We start from the raw sequence: 19,764 nt of genomic DNA, 5'->3' as shown, positions 1-19,764 counted from the left end.
CACTTGTGATGAACTTTGATTCATCACGTGGCAGTCTTAAGGCACCTGCGCTGTTATGAGAGTTATTATCGGTTTATTTTAAGGTCCAAAACATATTAAGTGGGTTAGTATGCACTCATATTTTATAGCCAAGTATAATGTTGAACGAAATACATTCACTAAACTGCCAGTGCCATCTCAAACTTTTTAAATAGCTGTCAGCATTTATTTAAAATTCATGGCAACCACAGCTGGCAATATTTTACCTTATGTTTTTGGCACATATTATTATCGCTTTGCTAACACTTCTTTAATTAATTAACAGAGTATACTTGTTAACGCTTACTCTTTCTGTGTGAAGCAGAACACTTTGCTCTTCTTCTTTGCTGGCGCTGTAGACCGACTCACGTTGAAGGCTAAAGTCGAGGGGTCTTTAAGGGAGTTAACGAGTGAGCCAATAGTTAATCTTCTCCCGCTGTGCTAAAAAATAAATAAAGCAAAAGTAATAAAGTTGGAGACCAAGCGCCAGAGTCGCAGCCTGTCCCAGTGCAAAGACAAAGGGAAGTAAAGAGGTTTTATGCCACTATGGACGCTGCAAAGTTTTCCAGGAAGCTCTTGAGCGCGCGCAAACAGCTCATCCTGGTGCTCGCCCCGTTACTGCTGCTCCCGCTGCTCTTCGTTGTGCCACCAAAGGTAAACCGTTGTTGTTAAAATTAGCCACCTGCCGCTTTGGCCTTTTGAACTCAGTGGATGATTAAATGTGCGTTAAAGTAGCCTAATTGTGCCATCCAGTTGATCACAATACTGTAAATGTATGCAGATATTGACGTATTCCAGAATACAATTGTTTTTCAGTAATAAGAACATTAGCACGTGTTTCTTAAAGGGACAGTTCACCCAAAAACTAAATTATGTCGTCATTTACTTATCTTTTTTTTATGTCGTCCCAAACCTGTATTACTTCCTTAGGAACAAATTATACGACATTCTAAAGATTATTGGTAACCAAATATTTTGGTGCCCATTTACTTACATTGCAAAAGAAAAAATATTTAGATTACTCAAAATCCAGAGGCCCCCAAAACCATTTCAAACACACGCATACATGTTCACATGCTTAAATGGCTTTGTTTTTGGCAAAATGTGACATAGAGGTACCTTTGAAGCAGAACATTTGCTTGTGAGGTTTTGAATAATAATAAGATATTGTCTAACATGAAAAACAAAAAACACTTTATGAAAAAAAAAATGTTCATAGTTAATGTGATTATAAATACTGCACTCTCATACATCCATTAAGGACGATCTGGTTAATAGTGAAGTAAGAATGATTAGTAAAAGTAACTGGAAAATTCTCAAAGAAGTGAAATTATTTGTGAAAAAAGGCAGCTTAATTTATTTACAAATGCAATATTTTATAGTGCCTTCCATAGATTTCAGAAAATGTATATGACATTGACATGTCAGTAAAACAATGGAATACTTGTAAAATTAAATGATTATACTTGATTTATCATATTTAATATTCTTCCCTGCATCTACACATCCACCTGTCTCTTTTTCAGGAGGGCAAATGTTTGTATGTGGTGCTGCTAATGGCGGTGTACTGGTGTACCGAAGCGCTCCCGCTGGCGGTGACTGCCATGCTTCCTGTGTGCCTCTTCCCCACCATGGGAATCCTGCCTTCTAAGAAGGTCTGTCCGCAGTACTTCCTTGAAACTAACTTCCTGTTCCTGAGTGGTTTAGTGATGGCATCTGCTATAGAGGAGTGGGGTCTCCATCGCCGAATAGCCCTAAGGGTTTTGAAGATCGTCGGAGTGAAACCTGCCTGGTAAGAAAGAATCCGCGCTGAAATGAGGAGATCTCCATTCTTAAGTTTGAACAATTTTAGAAGGTAAACACATAGACAATTTTAGTTGAGATGTTCACACCTGACCTATTATAAACATTACATATCTGAAGGTATGCGCTGGTGCAACATTTATGGTCATTTACTCCAATAACAATTCTATTTTTATCAATATTAATTTTATTAATTTTTTTTAATGAATGTGTTTTTAAATAGGAATACTGAACCATCTGACTCAGATTCAGCACCGATTTCATTGTTCTCTGCTTTACGATGCACAATACAGTGTGTACTACATGTATATGGTCACATTTTATTGTACTAGTTGTACAGGAATGTTGCATAATAGTTTATTATGTTTGGCTCTTCTTGCCTTTCTTTCCTCTCCAGGCTGATTTTAGGCATGATGATCACTTCCTCTTTCCTGTCAATGTGGTTGAGTAATACAGCCACAACAGCCATGATGCTGCCCATTGCTAATGCCATACTGGAAAGTCTTTTTGGGAATCTGGAGACTCTAAAAGAGAACTGCAAGGACAAGAGTGATCCAGAAGGTGGGTGGGGAGAAATTCATATTGTGTGTGTTTTTCAAGCTAATTAGGAAATGAAAGTCCTTATTTTTAAAGTTTTTATTGAATGCAACCATGACATCAGCATACTGTCAATGATTCATTCGGTTGGAGGATTTGTTTGTGTGTGAAATCAACCTGCACACATGAAAATATAATATACAACCTAAATGGAGAACTTTGAGCTGGATTTAAAAAAAAAAAGAGCGCCTTTGAAAATCAAGAAATCTTAAATGTACAAAGAGAGTGAGAATGCTTCTTTTTCTTTTCAAAAAATTCAGCCAGTAGCTTGTTTTTATTCTGAAATTCGCTTCATATTAGAGAGGTATTTGTTATCACAAAAGAAAATATTCCATTGCAGGTGATTCTCAGGTGAATATGCATGTGCTTCCGTGTGAAAAACAGGTGCTGAACACCGAGAACACGTGAGTGAGAATAATTCATCTGTGACTTTCTTTGAACAAACAAAGATCAAGCACAATGAGCTTGAAGATTTGATAAAAATTTACCATTAAAAGTCAAACATCATCTCTAGAACTTGCAGTTATCGCAGCAACAAATGTGGCCATGTGGGCAACCTTATAAATGTTCTCATGAAAATATCATCTTTTCATACTCCTAAACAATAAAGTCTGAATTATTAAGAGATTCTATCCCTCTCTGTAACCTCACAGACCGGATTGGACAGACAGATCAGAGCAAAAGAATCTGACAGAGGTCAGAAGAGAGGCTGAATACCAGATGAAGGTGTGGAAAGGTTTTCTGATTTCTATACCTTATGCCGCAAGCATCGGAGGAACTGCGACCCTCACTGGCACTGCCCCTAATCTGATCCTGGTGGGTCAGCTCAAGAGGTATACCGTTTTTCATGGTTGTCATTTTAAATCACCATACCAGTGATTCTTTTGCAGTCATTCTTTTATTCAACTACATTCATTTACAAGATGCTTTTATCTAAAGTCACTTCCTTCTGAGAAATACCATGTAAGTGACTTATCTTAAGGAGACAATAACATGAAAAGTGCTGCAATACAAAGTTCCAAATTGCTCTGAAGAGTACAGGCTAGAGATTTAACTAAAGCACAGTGGATTACAGAAGAGATGTGGATGTTTTGTGAAGACAGAAAAACAGTCATTGATGTTATCTACGATAAATATACCGTTCTCCATTTATGCTTAGCTCTAAAATATTGAATTGGCAAGACTGACCGTGCAATGCTTATTATATTATTTAACAAAATCCTCATTCAGTAATAAAACATACATAGAAATGAATGGAAATTCATGTCTTTTAAAAGAGAGTGCAGTACTGTACAGGCAGCATTAGCTTTATATCATGTCAAAATCAGTGTTGCTGTCATCTGCAGTCAAGATAAGAGTTTTCATTCAGATCAGGCTTCAGTTAACACATTAAAGCTAATGCAGTCCTAACGAGTGCATTAGCTTTAATTAAAATGCATAACATTTCACTTTTCATAACCACTGAATGGACTTAATTTGTCTTTGTGCTACTGAAAGGTGCAGTACAAAAGCCTATTAATTGCTCACTATATTATATTGTATGTATTGTTGTATTCTGACTTTATATATGAGCTTTACTATTTCGCAAACAGTCCTGCTCTTGATGATGAGGTGAAAACAGTGATGAGCAATCTGGCAGTTGAACTGATTGTGCTTGTGACATAAACTGACCTGTTTTACCTAATGAATGCTAACAAGAATTTTGGATGGCACAGGCTTTTGAAAAAGCTGTTTCGTAATTAGGACACTACCAACAAGCCAAAATAGAACCTAGTTTGATTTCCTAGTTTGAGTGCCACAGAGTTTGAGATGCCGCAAATGTTTTAAATGTGGAAAATAATCAACTTTTACTAATTTATAAACACGAAGCAAAGACATTGCATGAGATTTGACATTATCAGCTTTGTAGAACAAATTGAGAATTTTGATGTACACCGTTTATGGTCTTTTAATAGAATTCTAACCATTAAACTACATTAAATTAATAATGAAATATCATTTAAAAGATAAAATCTATCATGATCAAGGAAGAATCTGTAGGCCCTGTCCTCAAAGTCCACACTTTCATGTCGTAAAGCCGTAATGCATCCATGACCCATGTTAAATATTATGATTTTAGAATGGTCCAAAGAACATCTTGTGTGCATTAGTCTGACCTTTTGTACAAAGGAGTTCACATGATCAGGGTAACAGGTTTACTTATTTGATTAGTAACTTAAGAAATATAACAGCATCTTCTTGTTCTTCCTCATCATGCCATAACAATTATATTTATTCAAATGGGTTTGAAGGAATAAAATCCAGATTTTGGGCCACCTGTATCTGCATAAAATGTAGCTGGGTGTCTAGCTGTGCTGGCATCGGGTAAAAGATTGAGCACATATGGGTCTGAATAGCATCTGCTGTGTGAAAAGACTGAAGAGCACATTTAGTGGATGTAGTTTATTGCAGCTATTGAAATAGTTTGTTCATGACTTGCAAGTAAATGATGTAGTCTTGAATCAAATTATACAAATCGAGAGAGATAAACACAGAACCACATTTTATTATATATATTTATCTTGCTTTAACACATTGGCTGAATAAGCCAACCTTATGGCGATTTGTAGCTATTTTAAGTTTTGGTGAATTGGTGGCTAAATTGAATGAATTTGTTCATCCCATTCATTCATTGTTATACGATCTGCTTGTGCCCCTGTGTGAACCCATTATGTTTAGTGGTGGGGTTAAACATAAACCCTCCTGAAGACCTCAGACTGAACTGGCTGTCCTTAAGTTCAGTTAACACATATAATTCAGAAATATCATAAAGTGAATGATCAAAGGTATGTAATGTTTTGTTAAAATCAAAACAATGCAGTGTTGCGGTTCAGCCTTTAACATTTTAGAGGTTGATTCTCTGTGAAAAAGCCAGAAGGTGAGCTGCACATCTCAAATGGAAACTTACTCACTGTGATATTCATGCAGGCTACTGTACATTTGTTTTCTTTTCTTGCATACTTCAGATGCAATTAAATTAAGCTTTGTGAATGTAATCTGAATGAGTTTCCACCATCAGTTTGGAAAACATTTGCTTCAGTAACTCATTCAGATACAGGCTCCAATCATTTACCATAATTCATCACTGATGTTTAATCAGCTTTAAACATTTTGTCTCATAATGACTAGACAAAAAAGGAGAGGCAAAAGCAAAGCTGAAGTTAAACAAAATATGCATTACAGCTGATCACCAGTAAAGTTTTTTAATTCTACCTTGCCCTTTAAATTAAAAATATATTAGAGTGAATTAAAAGGGTAATTTAATTCAAAATTTTAATAATAATAAATCTATTTCTGTAAAAAAAGATAGATCAAGGCAGCACTTAATAGATACAAAACACTTGACACTCAATTAGTAGTCATCAATTTCTGAGGAGGAAATGACTATAAATATCTAATTAAAACTCTAATGTTTTCATGACAGCCTTATCTTTTGTTGTGATAAGCGAAGCAAAGTTATACACACACACACACACACACACAATGCATATATGTATAATTTTGATTCGCTTATTATCACAACTTCGCTTAGAATAACAAATAAATGCATGTTTCTTAAATACTTGTGATTTTAAGTTTTTGTTGGCGATGCCAAAACAGCGATAACTAATTTAAATGTCTTGCATTTTTTTGTCTGTAGCTACTTCCCTGAATGTGACCTCATAAACTTCGGCTCATGGTTTGTCTTTGCCTTCCCACTGATGCTTCTTTTCCTCATTTTGGGCTGGATCTGGATTGCTTTCCTCTATGGTGGACTTAATACACGGTAAATATGGGGACTCAATGCATATGCAGAAAATGAAGTGTGCTATATAAGGGGTTTCCATATTTTCTATCCCATATACCCAAAACAATTTTTTTCTACTTTTTTGCTATTTCATAATTTTTATTCATTTGAATAAATGTATTAATTTATTTACATTTTTGCACAGTTTTTACAATCTTTTTCTTAGACCCCAGCTTGAAAACCCCTGTACTCTATTACATGTCACAAATGTGTAACTGTTTTACGCAGGCTTTGTATTAACAAACATGATAAGCGGGCGGCTGCAGAAGCAAAAGCAAAGGCTGTTATTGATGAAGACTACAAGAAACTTGGCCCAATAAAGTAAGTCACAGTATTTCAACATATCATATACACTTTCTGCTTCCCTCTATTCCCGACATTAATTGAGTTAAAATATCTTCTTTGCTCCTAGATTTGCAGAAGGATCTATCACTTTCTTCTTCATTCTTTTTGCTATACTTCTGTTTACACGAGATCCAAAGTTTGTAACTGGATGGTCTGTTTTCTTCACCAAAGGGTAAGGTATTTCAAGTGACACATTTTCACATGAAGATTCATGCAAGATGAATGAAATAATAAAACTTTTATAATCTGCTTGAGCATTTTGTTGAAGTCCTATCTTTAGGTTTTTAGAATAGCTGTTTATATGGTGTTGATTCATAGGCTATGTTTAGGTTGACATTTAAAGATGCGAAGTAAAGTACATCTAAAAAGTACATGTAAAATTCATGAGGGACTGAAAACAAACTTCATAAAACATTCTTTTAACATTATTCACCTAACTAATAACTAGTATAACTTGCTTTGTCACAACTATGAAGACAAAGTTTGAGTGTTGTTGGTCATAATATTATATCTAATACAATTCATTCCAACACAATGGCACAATTTTTATGCCTTTATGTAAAGGTCAAATTCATACATTTCATATGTGCTACAACAAACCCGTGCCATCAGGATTTAATCTATTCTTAACAATGAAAATTTATGCAATTAGGAGTTACTTTAAATACTTACATTTAATATAAATAGTGTTTATATTAATGGCAATCATTAAAACTAAAAACTAATTAAATATTTTTTTTTATAAAACACACTTATGTTTGTTAAAAAAGTTTCCAATCAGAGGGAAGAAACTAAGTCTGTCCATATGAACTGTAAATAATTGCATCTAGAAACAAAGATTTCTTCCTCTCCTCTCCTTTGTTTTTTTTTTTTTTTTGTGGTCCATCACACTAATGCAGTTAGACAGAAAGGTTCAAAATATGGACTAGTTGATCTGCTCCCTCCACAGAGCTGACCTTTCTCTATCTGCAGGATTTCAGTTCACCTCAAGTCACCCAAGATACCAAGATAAACCCACAACTTAATAACAGAATAATGTGTGCATTTGGTAGATGCAACACCTGTAGATGAGTGGCCTATGTTTGAAAGCACGTTGTTTCTGCACATGAGATGATGAATAGGTTAGCACTCAGCAGGGTTATGGCATTTACACTGATTCAATGGTTCATATTAATGTGCTGAGGTGAGAAATCTGGATTGCTGCTTGCATTAATACCTTGTCTGCACAATTGTTTAGACATTTTCATTCACACAACATATCTTATTTGGAGTGGTATATTATTTAATTGCAAAGTTAGTGAGTTTTTTTATTTTAAAGTGCTTAAAAATGTAAAAAAAAAAAGTACTTAAAGCTACTTACAGCTTACAGCTATAAGACATTTGTTGATGATACATTTGTAAAAGGAAGACTTTCTTTTTTACAGTTGACAGTGAAAGTTTGGTGATCATTCCCATTTTGTTTGTCCATCAGTAATTTTCAGTAAACATTTTGTTTGATTGCTCTTTCCAAAAACGTTTCACAGATTCATCTTTCTTTTAGACCGCTAGTTTCCGCTCATTCTTTGGCCCCTAACATATTTAGATTGTCCTACCAATGGAAGACTCAGACAGGAGTTCTCAATCAACAATTTTGGAAATTTGGTGACTTCACTTAATTAAACAATCAAACAGTTCACAAATTAAGTGACAATTATTTGAACTGTAAATTCATTAAAAGCATCTGATAACCAAAAAACAACCATCTGCCCACAGTTCAACCATGGCTGTGTCCATAACACTGAAGCTGTTAAAAAAAAAAAAAAAGTTCTTTTCACAAGTCCTCTCTCATGGGATAGTAAAGAGTCTATTAAAATCACACCTCAGAATCTCAAAGAAAGTAGCAGATCAGGGTATGTCTTATGAACACTGTGAATTTGGACATAGTATACCGTTTCTTTGCCTACTATATACTAGTAGCAAGAAAGTATGCCTATTTGGTGGCAGCCAATAAAAAGCTGTGGTTCATAGATTAAGTATCCAATTCATCCTAATAGCATCAGTGGTCTTGTACTGTAATGAATTCTCAGATCAACAATTTAAAACAGCAGGAAACCTTTTCTATCCACCATCTGAAGGCTGCACTGAATAACTTCACTTTCCCCCGAATGCTGCTAATTGGAGCTTGAAAAAGCAACACTGAAGGAAACATTAGCAGCGCTTCACATGTTTCTGTGTTTATCTCCTTCCAGCTACGTTTCTGACGCAGTAACCGGAGTTATCATCATCTCCATCCTCTTTTTCTTTCCATCTGAGCGTCCATCTCTCCGCTGGTGGTTCGATTCAAGAGGTCAGTGGATGGTTTATTGATTTTCTGTTTGTGGTATTACAGCAGCTGAGAGCTATGGAATTATGCATTTTAAATCTTCGGAAACCTATGGGTGACGTCACAGACACTATGTCCATGCTTTTATACAGTCTATGGTTGCGCCATACGAAATGAACAAGACCACAGCAACACAATCACACCGGCAAAAAAAAAAAATATATATATATAAACTTAACATAGTGGCATTAAAAGATGAAAACAGACTAGAAAATACATTTACACTTGCTCTGTCTTACATCCATGACACTGACTCACTGCGGAGTTGCCAGTTTTAGTCTTAACAAATGATAAAGACTGTTAGCCCCTTTTGTATTGCATTGCATTGCATATCAGGGATGACAGATTGATAAAAAGACATGCTATTTATGTAACTTGATACTTTGGGATAAAAGTGGCTCTCTGACTTTGCCCTATCAGTGCAGCTCCCATTAAAAAAAAACAGTGAAGACCACTGACAGTCTTACAAACATTTACAAGCTGTATCTGGTATGATAAGAATGTTATGTTACATTTTATGTTATGTTATGTTACATTTTTTTTAACTGTTTACAATGGCAGGGCCTACCATCTGTTTCTGATTGTACTTTAAAGGGATAGTTCACTCAAAAATGAAAATTCTGTCATCATTTACTCACCCTCATGTCGTTCCAAACCTGTATGAGTTGCATTCTTATGTTGAACATAGAAGATATTTTGAAGATTGCTGGTAATCAAACAAATGGTGGTTGCCATTGACTTTCATAGTATTTTTTTATTCCTACTGTGGAAGTCAGTGGCAACCACCAACTGTTTAATTACCAGCAATCTTCCAAATATCTTCTTTTATATTCAACATAAGAATGCAACTCATACAGGTTTGGAACGACATGAGGGTGAGTAAATGATGACAGAACTTTCATTTTTGGGTGAACTATCCCTTTAACCCCAAGTGGGAAATCCAGATCAAATCCCAGAGGGGAAAATCTAAACAGAATAAAGTTTAAATTAGTTTTGAACATTTTCTTTGTCATCTCAATACTGATTTTAAGTAAGGGGAAAAAATCAATTCAGTTCATAATTTGGATTTTTTTTTTTCCTATCACCCAGCCCTACAATCAATATTAATAATTTTATACAATAAATCAGGGCCCTAAGACATAATAATAGGCTTATGTTAGGCTTAAATTTGGTAAACTGGACACTGAATGTTTTTTTTTTTTTTTTTTGGCAGGACAAATGTTGTCTCTGTTACCACAGTAACTTTCCAGTAGCGCAGTTCATTCCAGCAGTCAAAGAGGTTTCTAGAGTATATGCGAGTGTTGTTCATGTTGAATAAGACGAGGAATGTTAATGATTCAGATTAGTGTGTCTAAGAAAGATCCAGCAGAGAACTGTGTGCAGAGAGATTATGAAAATATCTAACGAGATTATTGTTTCTTTTACACTGTGTACATTTTGTCTATATTTGGAAAATCTGTTTGCTAATTTCTAATAAGTCTCTCTGATTAAAAATATTTAGTCACTTGTGTTAATGGTGCTGTACAGTTTCTATCTGACTTGTTCGAAGTTCTGTAAAATAGTGCTAATAATACACTCTTAATAATGGTACTTTATTTGCAACTAAAGTTCCATGAAGAAACTTACACCTCTATAGAACAGTTACTTTTTACTAAAGGTAATTTATAGTGGAAAAGGTTCTTCATGGCATAGTTTAGACCAGTTGAGCATCAGAAAAAACATGTAACACTATTATTGTCACCAGCTTTGCTGAGATGTTTCCTATGTGGCTTTGTGTTCATTTGGCATCAGAAAAGTGACTTGGTACAGTGATTTGTAGCATTGTGTTTTTGGCTCAGTACATTTATATTTGGTAGATATAGATTTTTGTGCTGAACTTTAGAGGTTGATTCATCATAGTAATAATAATGAAGGTAATATTGATTTGATAAAACCCATTTTGTTTTTCAGTGTTCAAGTTATTAATTCTAGGCCACATGTAAAAAATGAATGTTGTGAAAATAGTATTTTGTGTGTGTTAACGCCTAAATGTGCTTTCTAATTTGTACTTGTAAAATATAAATCCTTCTGTTTATCATGGTGGTATTTTATAGAGAAAGGCTGTGAAAAGTGGCAGCATCAGACATTCTGGAGTCCATATTTAGCATTTTTAGTAGCAAATGAAGTACAAATCTACATTTCATCTCCTTTCAGATGTATTTGTTCTCTACCAATTCCAAATCAATTTTCTTTCCTTGTGCAGTTCAAAAGATGCAATCAAATTCTGATGTAAAATGCACAGTTTTTCCTGTGCAGGAACATGAATGATGAGTGAGCTGTAGATTGGACCTGCCTTCAACTTTGTATAGTTTTATATGTAGTTTATGAATGTTTTATGTATTTTTGTATTTATACAGGATCATTCAGGTTAATGGTCTATCAACATGCATCTTTTAATAAAAAATCCTTGACCCCTTCAAACTGAATATCTGTTTATGTCCTACAGTACTATTAAATATTTATTTCACATATGATTTGCACTTGAGATGGTCAGTCAGCTTGAGGTCATAATTAATTTAAATTTGTATCATTATCTCTCAAGCCACAAATACACCGTATGTGCCCCTGTTGTCATGGAGAAAAGCTCAAGAGTGCGTGCCATGGAATATTATTTTGCTACTGGGTGGTGGATTTGCGATGGCCAAAGGCTGTGAGGTACCTCAGTATCTGCTTTTCACTTTTTGGACTGAAATACAAGCTGGAACATGCCATTAAACGGCTGAAAATTAATACAATGTAATTAATACCTAAAAGGATTTGTAAACCCTATGACCTATGATTTTTTGCCAATAGGAGTCAGGGTTAGCAGTATGGATAGGAAATCACCTGCAGCCTCTAGCCCAGGTTCCTCCAGCTGTGGCAGTCATCCTCATCACAGCCTTCATCGCCTGCTTCACTGAATTTGCCAGTAACACAGCCACCATCATTATCTTCCTCCCTGTCATTGCTGAACTGGTATGGACAAATGTACTGCATAAAAAAATGTGTGTGTGTGTGTGTGTGCAGTATGTGTATATGTTCTACCTATAGAATTTAGATGATACAGTGAACATTAATATTGCTAGTTGTAAATATTAAAATATTATTACAATTTGAAATAAGTGCTTTCTAGTCTTGTATATTTCAAAATTTCATTTTTCCTGTGATGTTTTGATATATCGAATTTTAATAAACACCCTTGTACTGTCACTTTTAATCAATGAATCAATGCATCCTTACTAAATAACACACCATACCATCAAATGAGGTGACATTTATTTTAAAGACTTTTTTATTTTAGAATTTTATATTTAGAATGTTTATTTTTATTAATCTTACTAAGAAATGAACATCAGGCGAGTTAAAATAAATAAAAAAATTGCTTCATGGCAAAAATTGCTTTTAAAGCTTCCAATACCATTTATTTAAAGATGGCTCCTAATTTGATGTTTTATCTAATGTTATTAAATTCATACAAGTGTGACTTAAATGTCCCAATATCAAGCATACTGTATATGATTTTATGTTTGCATAGTTTATAAAATAAAAACAATCATATGTAGCATTACATTGTGACATTATATCCACCAAATACTTTATTTTTAGGCCATCCGTGTGAACGTCAACCCTTTGTACTTCATGATCCCAGCAACAACTGGTTGCTCTTACGCTTTCATGCTTCCTGTGTCCACACCTCCCAACTCAATCGCCTTTGCCTCCGGACACCTGATGGTCAAAGATATGGTGAGAAAACAACTACAAACACATTACATCAGAGCACACACATGTTGTTTTCAGTTGACGAAAAAGATGGTGTGTGTGTGTGATGTTCACAGGTTAAAACAGGATTTGTGATGAACATCCTGGGAATTCTTTGTGTGTCTCTGGCCATGAACACCTGGGGTCTTCATATGTTCAATCTGCACATATACCCTGATTGGGCGAGACCTTTAAATGCTTCCTTGGCCACTGTGGCTACACATGCTATGGCAACTATGAATATGACAGGTTAGAGAACAACTACAGAGACCAATACAGACGCACAGTCAGGCCAGATTCTGTATATACTGTAGATATAAGACTAAAAAGAAATGGAAAAATTGCTAAACTGAGGGATTCCCGGTGTGGATGGATCAACACAATCATGACCTCACTTCTTGCTTAGCACTGCCCTCTTGTGCATTGATGCCACTTCACCAATTTTGGGCTGGAAATTTAAGAATGTTTAAAAACATGTAATGTTTATATAGATATATGTAGATTTAAACTGGTAGGAAGCAAGATAAATTCAAGAAGTTAAAATCATTTATGCAAATTTCAATAATGTATCCTCTGAATTTTTTTAGATTGGAAATTTGTTTTAATTTTAATTTGTATTGATGTTGTAAATTTGTTGTATTTATGCCGTAATTATTAATTATGTAACATTTCTATTTTCTGTTGTTGTGATATTGTGATATTCATATGTCCCAATTAAAGCAATGATCCATCAAAATTATGTGAAGTTATTGGCAAGCCTCTAAATGGACCAAGTGACACTTAAATCCATATGAAAAAAATCCATATATAATAAAAAAAATATTACCACTGGAGGTATAGAACAAAAATATATCATGTGGGATTATGGGAAATGGTAGCATAAGTGCACAGAAGACCAAAACATTACACGTTTTAAAACCACTTCAAACCAGCATGCACAGCATTTACAGACTTCCCTTTTAAACAAATGTTTTTGTATATCTTCCTTTTAAGGTTCAAGAAAAGTGCAGTTTTGCCTTTTTCTGCCATGTCATGTGGTGTTGTGTAAGTGACCATGTTAGAGGATGTGCAGTGTGACCGGTGTTTGGGCTTCATGTGAATCTGAGCAACTGAATGAGTCAGTGTGCATGTGTGTTCAGCATCCAGCTCAGAGTCATAGGATTGGGTGAATATAAAGATGCATGTATTCAGTGCCAGGTCAATATGAAGCCGACCTGTTCTGCTATTATGACCAACCTTTTAATGTAGAGATAAATCCATGCTCTTATTCAAGCCAACAGTAATGAGGCCTTTAAGAAACTACCATCTCTCTACTTTCAGGTATGTCAATATTTTGCAATTATAAAAGACATGTGCCTCCAAATAGGGCCATTTATTGATTATAATTATAATTGAGCAGGAAGCAAATGGAAGTAGACAAAGTGGTAATAGGCTGTGTTAGTTTAGCGGTAATATTGTGTTCTCATATAAATACTGAAGAATATTATTGCACTATATTTAAGAAATGTGGTGTTGTTGATTTTCCTATTGCTGTTGCTATAGCAGTTCATTACAATACCAAGCTGTGTAATAAAGTTCAGCGGATTTAGTAATCAGATGTTTCATAATGAAACTAGCTATTTGTTTTTCTTATTTGTCAGCTGATATTTCAGATGAACAATTTCAATAGGATAGTCACAAAATGTCTTTCGAAATCTGTTTGACTTTTATTTTTTATCTTCTGTTGAAAAAAATTAATGTTTTCTAGAATGTCAAAGCTATTCTGAAATACAGTGAAAGTAGATGGGGACCAGTGGCTGTCAAGCTGCAAAAATAAAAAAACACAATCCATTAAAGTATCATAATTGTCCATGTACTTGTTAGGTTGTTATTCATAGAAAATCTTGTATCATTTACTTTCATTGCAATGAAAAAGCAGACTGAGATTTTTACAGTAAATACTTAATTTCTGTTCCACTAAAGAAATAAAGTTAAATGTGTTTCGAGAAGACTTAGAGGTGTGTAAATGATATAATGTATTCCATTTAGTTTATAGAAGTGATTTAATTGGCTTAAATGGTTTATTTTCTGTTAAAACTGCTGTAAGCGATATAAGCCAATAAAGACTCATGCAACTATCCTATAGTGATAAACATTTTCCTTTGTCTCTCTTTATATGCTAATTGATCATGTCTTTACTACTTATGTGTTTGTGTGTGTTAGAGCCTCAGTGATGAGCAGGATGGAGGCGCTGTGGTTGTGTTACTCATCTCCGACTCCTCAGAGTGCAAGTCACCTGCTTGCCCTACTTGTTCTCTGTCTCTCATTGGCTGCTGTAACCGCATCACTACTTTTGCACTGGCTCATATACCTTTTAAAATATGACATCCAGACAGCATTGGTTGCAGTTGGTATCTGTGGCACGGCTGTGTTTATCCTGTCATTTCTCATCCATCCATTCCGATGTGCCTTCACACTAATCTTCCCGACGTTGTTCACCCGACAGGGCCGTAAACTGCTCTTGTCCGCATCCATGATGATCGTAGTGCTGTTTGTCCTGCCCAACATGGCCGCCAACATTGCAACTCTCACACATGTCGTTAAATGTGCATCAGAAAAACTCTCTCAAAGTCTCCTAAGCAGCTCAGACCTCATCAACACCATTAAAGACAATATGGTCAGAAGAGCTGAGGAGAGCGTGGATGAGAGTTTAGTGCAAAGGCTGCATGATTTTGATCACACCACACATATTAATGTCTCCGAAGTGAAGGGACGTTTGCATGTGTTGAGTCAGCGGGTGCAGGAGGATTTCTCTGAAGTTAAAAGTCAAGTACAGGACCTGAAACTGCTATTCAGCAGGATCTTTGCTGCTGTTTTCGTTTTGTATTTGTTCAGCGAGTCTGTCATGTACCTTCGGTCTTATCTGACATCTGTACGATTTGACAACACGTATATCACAAGTGGGCTCAGGAGAAAAGGAGTTGAAAAAGGACTTGTGGTTGAAGCAAAGGATGTGAAAAATGGAGTAAACTCCACCAGTTTCAGAATAACTAAAAAGGAACTTTTCAAATGTCTGGCTCCAGCGATGGTGATCACTCTGTATCTGCTGATGACAGTCTTTTTGGTAGTGCTGGACCATTTCTTGTATCACCTGGTGAAAACAGGTGGACCTTGGATTTCAAACATGCCATCAACCAACATCAGCATCGATGTCAACTTCAAGGTAAACCACTCCACCAGTTGCTCCGTATCCGTTGGTGTTTCCGTAAAAGTAACTTCAAGAAATGAGCCTTTGACCAATTGCGACTGTTCCTCATTTGTGATTGTTCCTCAATGTAAATGTAGAAGAAGCATTGTTTTTAAATTTTATACTAATGTACTAATTAAGTCTACTGTTCACCGCTGTGAAAAATAATAACAATTCCCTCTTCTCTTCCCCTCTAATCTTCTTAGGTTGGAAAAAATGTGGCCATTTGTCAGATCTTTGGCTCAGACTGTCCGGTAGAATTGTTCAACTTCAATAGAACTTACACAGCCCTCATTCACTCTGATCCAAACGTGTGTGAGGCTCAATCCAGTGAGCTGAACCCAAGTGCAGTGGTGGCGCTGGTGCTCCTCTATCTGTTCAGCTACACCCTGCTGCCGCTGGAGGTCTACGCTCGACGCCTTCGGAGGAAAGTAGCAGCTTCTTTCTTCCAGCAGCAGGAGGAGAGAAGGGTCCAGTTCCTTATTAGAAAAATTCAAACTAAACGAAAAGAAAGACAAAATGAGGTTTTCTTTATAGAAACCATGCATCATGATAAAGAAGTCTCTGGGATGATAAATCAGCTATAAATCACTTAATACTAGGCTGTATGTCATACATTTTACAGAATTGTAAATAATGTACTTAATAAGTGTACATATTCAAATTTGTGAATCGAATGTTTTGTTCAACAACATTTATGTTTTTAATTCATATATATTCCTTGTTTATGTATACGGCAGTGAAGTGAAATATGTCTGACCTATGATGCTATGAAAGGAAAAAATACCTCAGAGTTTAACAGAGTGAAAACAGCTTTTAGCTTTTACCTTACAGTTCATGATGCATTAAGGGACTGTTTTAGTGATATACTTTAGCCTAGTGCCTGATCTGCAGGGAGTGGATGATGGAAACATGACACTAATGGACAGGAAATCAAAAGGTCACTGCATGAAGAAACTCTAAATGCTTAGGGGGCTGCAGTGGCTATTATATATGCACAGTATATTATGCTGTGTGCATATTATATACCCAAACTAAGATCAGATCTCATGTCTTAATGACGTAAATCTGAACAGGTAGATCTGAATATGTGAACCCAAAATTAGGTTTATTTTTAATAAAGTGTTTGCAGTTTGCGTCATATAAATTATAAGAATATGTCCATTTTAAACCAAATATCTGTCTGCATCTGTGAATCTGTAGGGTTCACACATAGCTTAAAGGTATAGTTGAAAAACACAAATAGGCATTGTGAAAAATGTCTCCAATGTCCATCCAATGAAAGTCAATAGGATTCTAATGTTGCTTTCGACCCAACTGACTTTAAATGTGTAAGGCAAAATAATTAATTGAAATGTCTCTTGTTTCACAGTCATACAGGTTTAGGATGAATAACTGAAGACAGAATTGTTCCTTTAAGGGAAAACAATGACACTTGTAGAGCTTTGCTTTCACACATTTAAGCAATGCCAGTCCTTTTCTGTGACTCACAGGCCAATTACACTTTTAAATTACTTCATGAATATACAGAAGTCTTAAACAAACTCAACGATAGAGAACAAGTGTCAGGGTGCAAGAGTGATGCTTTGCTTGACATCACGAATCTTTTAGATGACTGATTTTATTATTTTCTTTTCACAGTCGATATTACTCTTAGTGTATATGGCTTTTGGAATCTTGATAGCCTTGGAGGTGAACACCATATTCTTTTTCTTGTGTGTCTGAGGAGATGGAATAGTTGCTATAAAGAGTTATGACTACACTGGCTGCCACTTTATCTAGACTTTATAAAGACTTTTTTCAAGTCCATCAAAGACTACATATAAGGGAGAAGAATAAAGACCCTTACTTTGTAGCTTTATCCAACTCCATCAGGGGTAAGTGCAGCGCTCACTTTCATGAGCGCCACATTATTCTTGCCTCTGTCACAGCACACTTAGAAAGCTCTGAGCACTGGCGTTATTGTCTGTCTCATAGCAACTGCCTCTTGAAGCTGTTTGCATTGCCATGACATTTTAAAGCTAATATACTGATATAACCATTTTCAGGGAAAGAAACTCCAAGTATTAGTCAAAGAAACACAGAAAGACATTCAAAGCCAGATCTTAAAAATATATTTATTAGCATTAAAATGTTTCAGAGAAAAGCTAAAGCGAGAGCCCTTAAGTAATGTAGTCTTAGAGCCAAAACAAGAAATTAAAGGCAGAAAATGATGAGACAAATAATGTCTCCCACAGAAGATGGTGATTATGAGGATGAGGTCATGAAGGAGAGTTGAATGAAGCGGATTCTGAAAACAACACTTTCAGGACAATATACTAGATAATGTTATGTTACCCAATAATAATAATAATAATAATAATAATAATAATATATATATATATATATATATATATATATATATATATATATATATATTTTTTTTTTTATTTATTTTTTTTTTTTTATTTACTCACCCACGTCACTCCCAAAACCATACTTTCTTTCATCTGTGGAACCCAGAAGGATATATTTTCCATGCAATTGCAATGCAATTTAAAACTACCAAAAGAATATTTTAAGTCCTAGTGTTGTATTCACTGTAAGATACAGAACAAGTTCGAAATTGAAGTTATTAAATTAAAATCTTGTCATGTGCTTTAGGTGTATTCTTGAGAAAAGTGGAGTCAAAGATTCAAATAGATTTTATGGCAAATTTCAGTCTGTTCCTTGCATATTGCTTTTTAAGACTTGAATCAAAGCATATTGGAGCACCATTATGGTAATTGTATCATGCTTTTGCATATTTTAGAACGCTTGAAAGCTTCAGTTCTCCCTTGTTCCTCTAAGTCATATTTTTGTTTTAAATCACAAACATATTTCATCTTAACTATGTAAATCTAAGTCAAATATCAATGAGTTAAAACACTTAAGATCAGTTACATTTAAATCACTTACTTAAATCACGTTTTTAAAGCAGTGGAGAGTGGGGTGAGATTTATTTTACTTATGTGGTCCTCAGGATGAGGACAAATGAGGCATAAGTACAAATAAAGTATCTAAAGTCATTTCAGGGGATTACTTATAGTTTTAAATGACCAGAATGTATCTATGACAAAAAGGTTTTGAAAATATGGCTTCTTAAAAAAAGTGTTCCCGTTATTCAATTTGGTCCAAGTTAGGGGTAAGTTGACCCGAGTCAGTGGGTAAGATGCAGCATCTGATTGTAAACTGATTATCTGACTGAATCTGATTCAGACCCATGTAAAAATGTAAAGATAAATTTATCTATTTAAAAAAAGAATTTAAACAATACACTCCAGCATGCTGACCTTTAAATAGCAAATAATTATGTCAGAAATTCATTAAATATATACAAATCAAGAACATTATTAGATTTATTTTATCATGATGACAAAATGATTACAGAAAGAAGAGCTAGTTACGATGCACATATTAGTGTGGAATTGAATGAATCAGCCCTCAGACACACACAAGCGTTGCTTCAGACTGGGTTTATGAGTGACAGGTATTGATGCAGTTTGATGACACTTTTTAAATTACATTCAAAAATACTCATAATACAGACACTCCATTCAGATCACTTAAAAAAATGAACTTCATAAAAGAATGAGCATTTTGTATTTCTAGAATCTAGATGTTTATAACACATTTATTCATAGCCCCATGTTGGACACTTTATTGATTAAAGTCTGTATTTATAAAGAGCTGTCTTTTGTACAAAGACTACGGTGTTTATGACATAAACATGAAAAAAGAAAATCATAAAGTCACGCGTAATTATTGGATTAGGATTGCGCATTTTACCCA

At 35.0% G+C, this 19,764-nt stretch overlaps 2 protein-coding genes across 2 annotated transcripts; both read left to right on the top strand.

Annotated features, from left to right (window-relative positions):
- Positions 1-366: 366 nt before the first annotated feature.
- On the top strand, positions 367-13,465 carry slc13a3 (solute carrier family 13 member 3). The gene is made up of 13 exons (XM_026270106.1): positions 367-672; positions 1,545-1,810; positions 2,219-2,382; positions 2,759-2,822; positions 3,072-3,251; positions 6,098-6,223; positions 6,473-6,565; positions 6,657-6,761; positions 8,818-8,915; positions 11,533-11,645; positions 11,784-11,945; positions 12,576-12,713; positions 12,806-13,465. Exons 1-13 carry the CDS (start codon positions 565-567, stop codon positions 12,980-12,982), a joined length of 1,794 nt encoding a protein of 597 aa, XP_026125891.1. The 5' UTR covers positions 367-564; the 3' UTR covers positions 12,983-13,465.
- Positions 13,466-13,925: 460 nt separating this feature from the next.
- Positions 13,926-17,867, top strand: LOC113107521 (osteoclast stimulatory transmembrane protein-like). Its single transcript, XM_026270107.1, has 3 exons — positions 13,926-14,048; positions 14,931-15,930; positions 16,161-17,867. Exons 1-3 carry the CDS (start codon positions 13,987-13,989, stop codon positions 16,539-16,541), a joined length of 1,443 nt encoding a protein of 480 aa, XP_026125892.1. The 5' UTR covers positions 13,926-13,986; the 3' UTR covers positions 16,542-17,867.
- The last annotated feature ends 1,897 nt before the right edge of the window (positions 17,868-19,764 follow it).

Source organism: Carassius auratus, chromosome 8, assembly GCF_003368295.1.
Source record: "Carassius auratus strain Wakin chromosome 8, ASM336829v1, whole genome shotgun sequence".
In the NCBI taxonomy this organism is placed as follows: domain Eukaryota; kingdom Metazoa; phylum Chordata; class Actinopteri; order Cypriniformes; family Cyprinidae; genus Carassius; species Carassius auratus.
The sequence above is the reverse complement of the archived record's forward strand: the minus strand, read 5'-3'. Positions and strand labels throughout refer to the sequence as shown.

Excerpts from the sequence above, each read along its gene's own strand:
- slc13a3 (XM_026270106.1), top strand. The coding sequence starts at position 565 with ATGGACGCTGCAAAGTTTTCCAGGAAGCTCTTGAGCGCGCGCAAACAG. Across the intron at positions 673-1,544 it reads TCTTCGTTGTGCCACCAAAG|GAGGGCAAATGTTTGTATGT; the intron begins GTAAACCGTTGT and ends TCTCTTTTTCAG. Across the intron at positions 3,252-6,097 it reads CTGGTGGGTCAGCTCAAGAG|CTACTTCCCTGAATGTGACC; the intron begins GTATACCGTTTT and ends TTTTGTCTGTAG.
- LOC113107521 (XM_026270107.1), top strand. The coding sequence starts at position 13,987 with ATGCTCTTATTCAAGCCAACAGTAATGAGGCCTTTAAGAAACTACCAT. Across the intron at positions 14,049-14,930 it reads TACCATCTCTCTACTTTCAG|AGCCTCAGTGATGAGCAGGA; the intron begins GTATGTCAATAT and ends TGTGTGTGTTAG. Across the intron at positions 15,931-16,160 it reads GCATCGATGTCAACTTCAAG|GTTGGAAAAAATGTGGCCAT; the intron begins GTAAACCACTCC and ends TAATCTTCTTAG.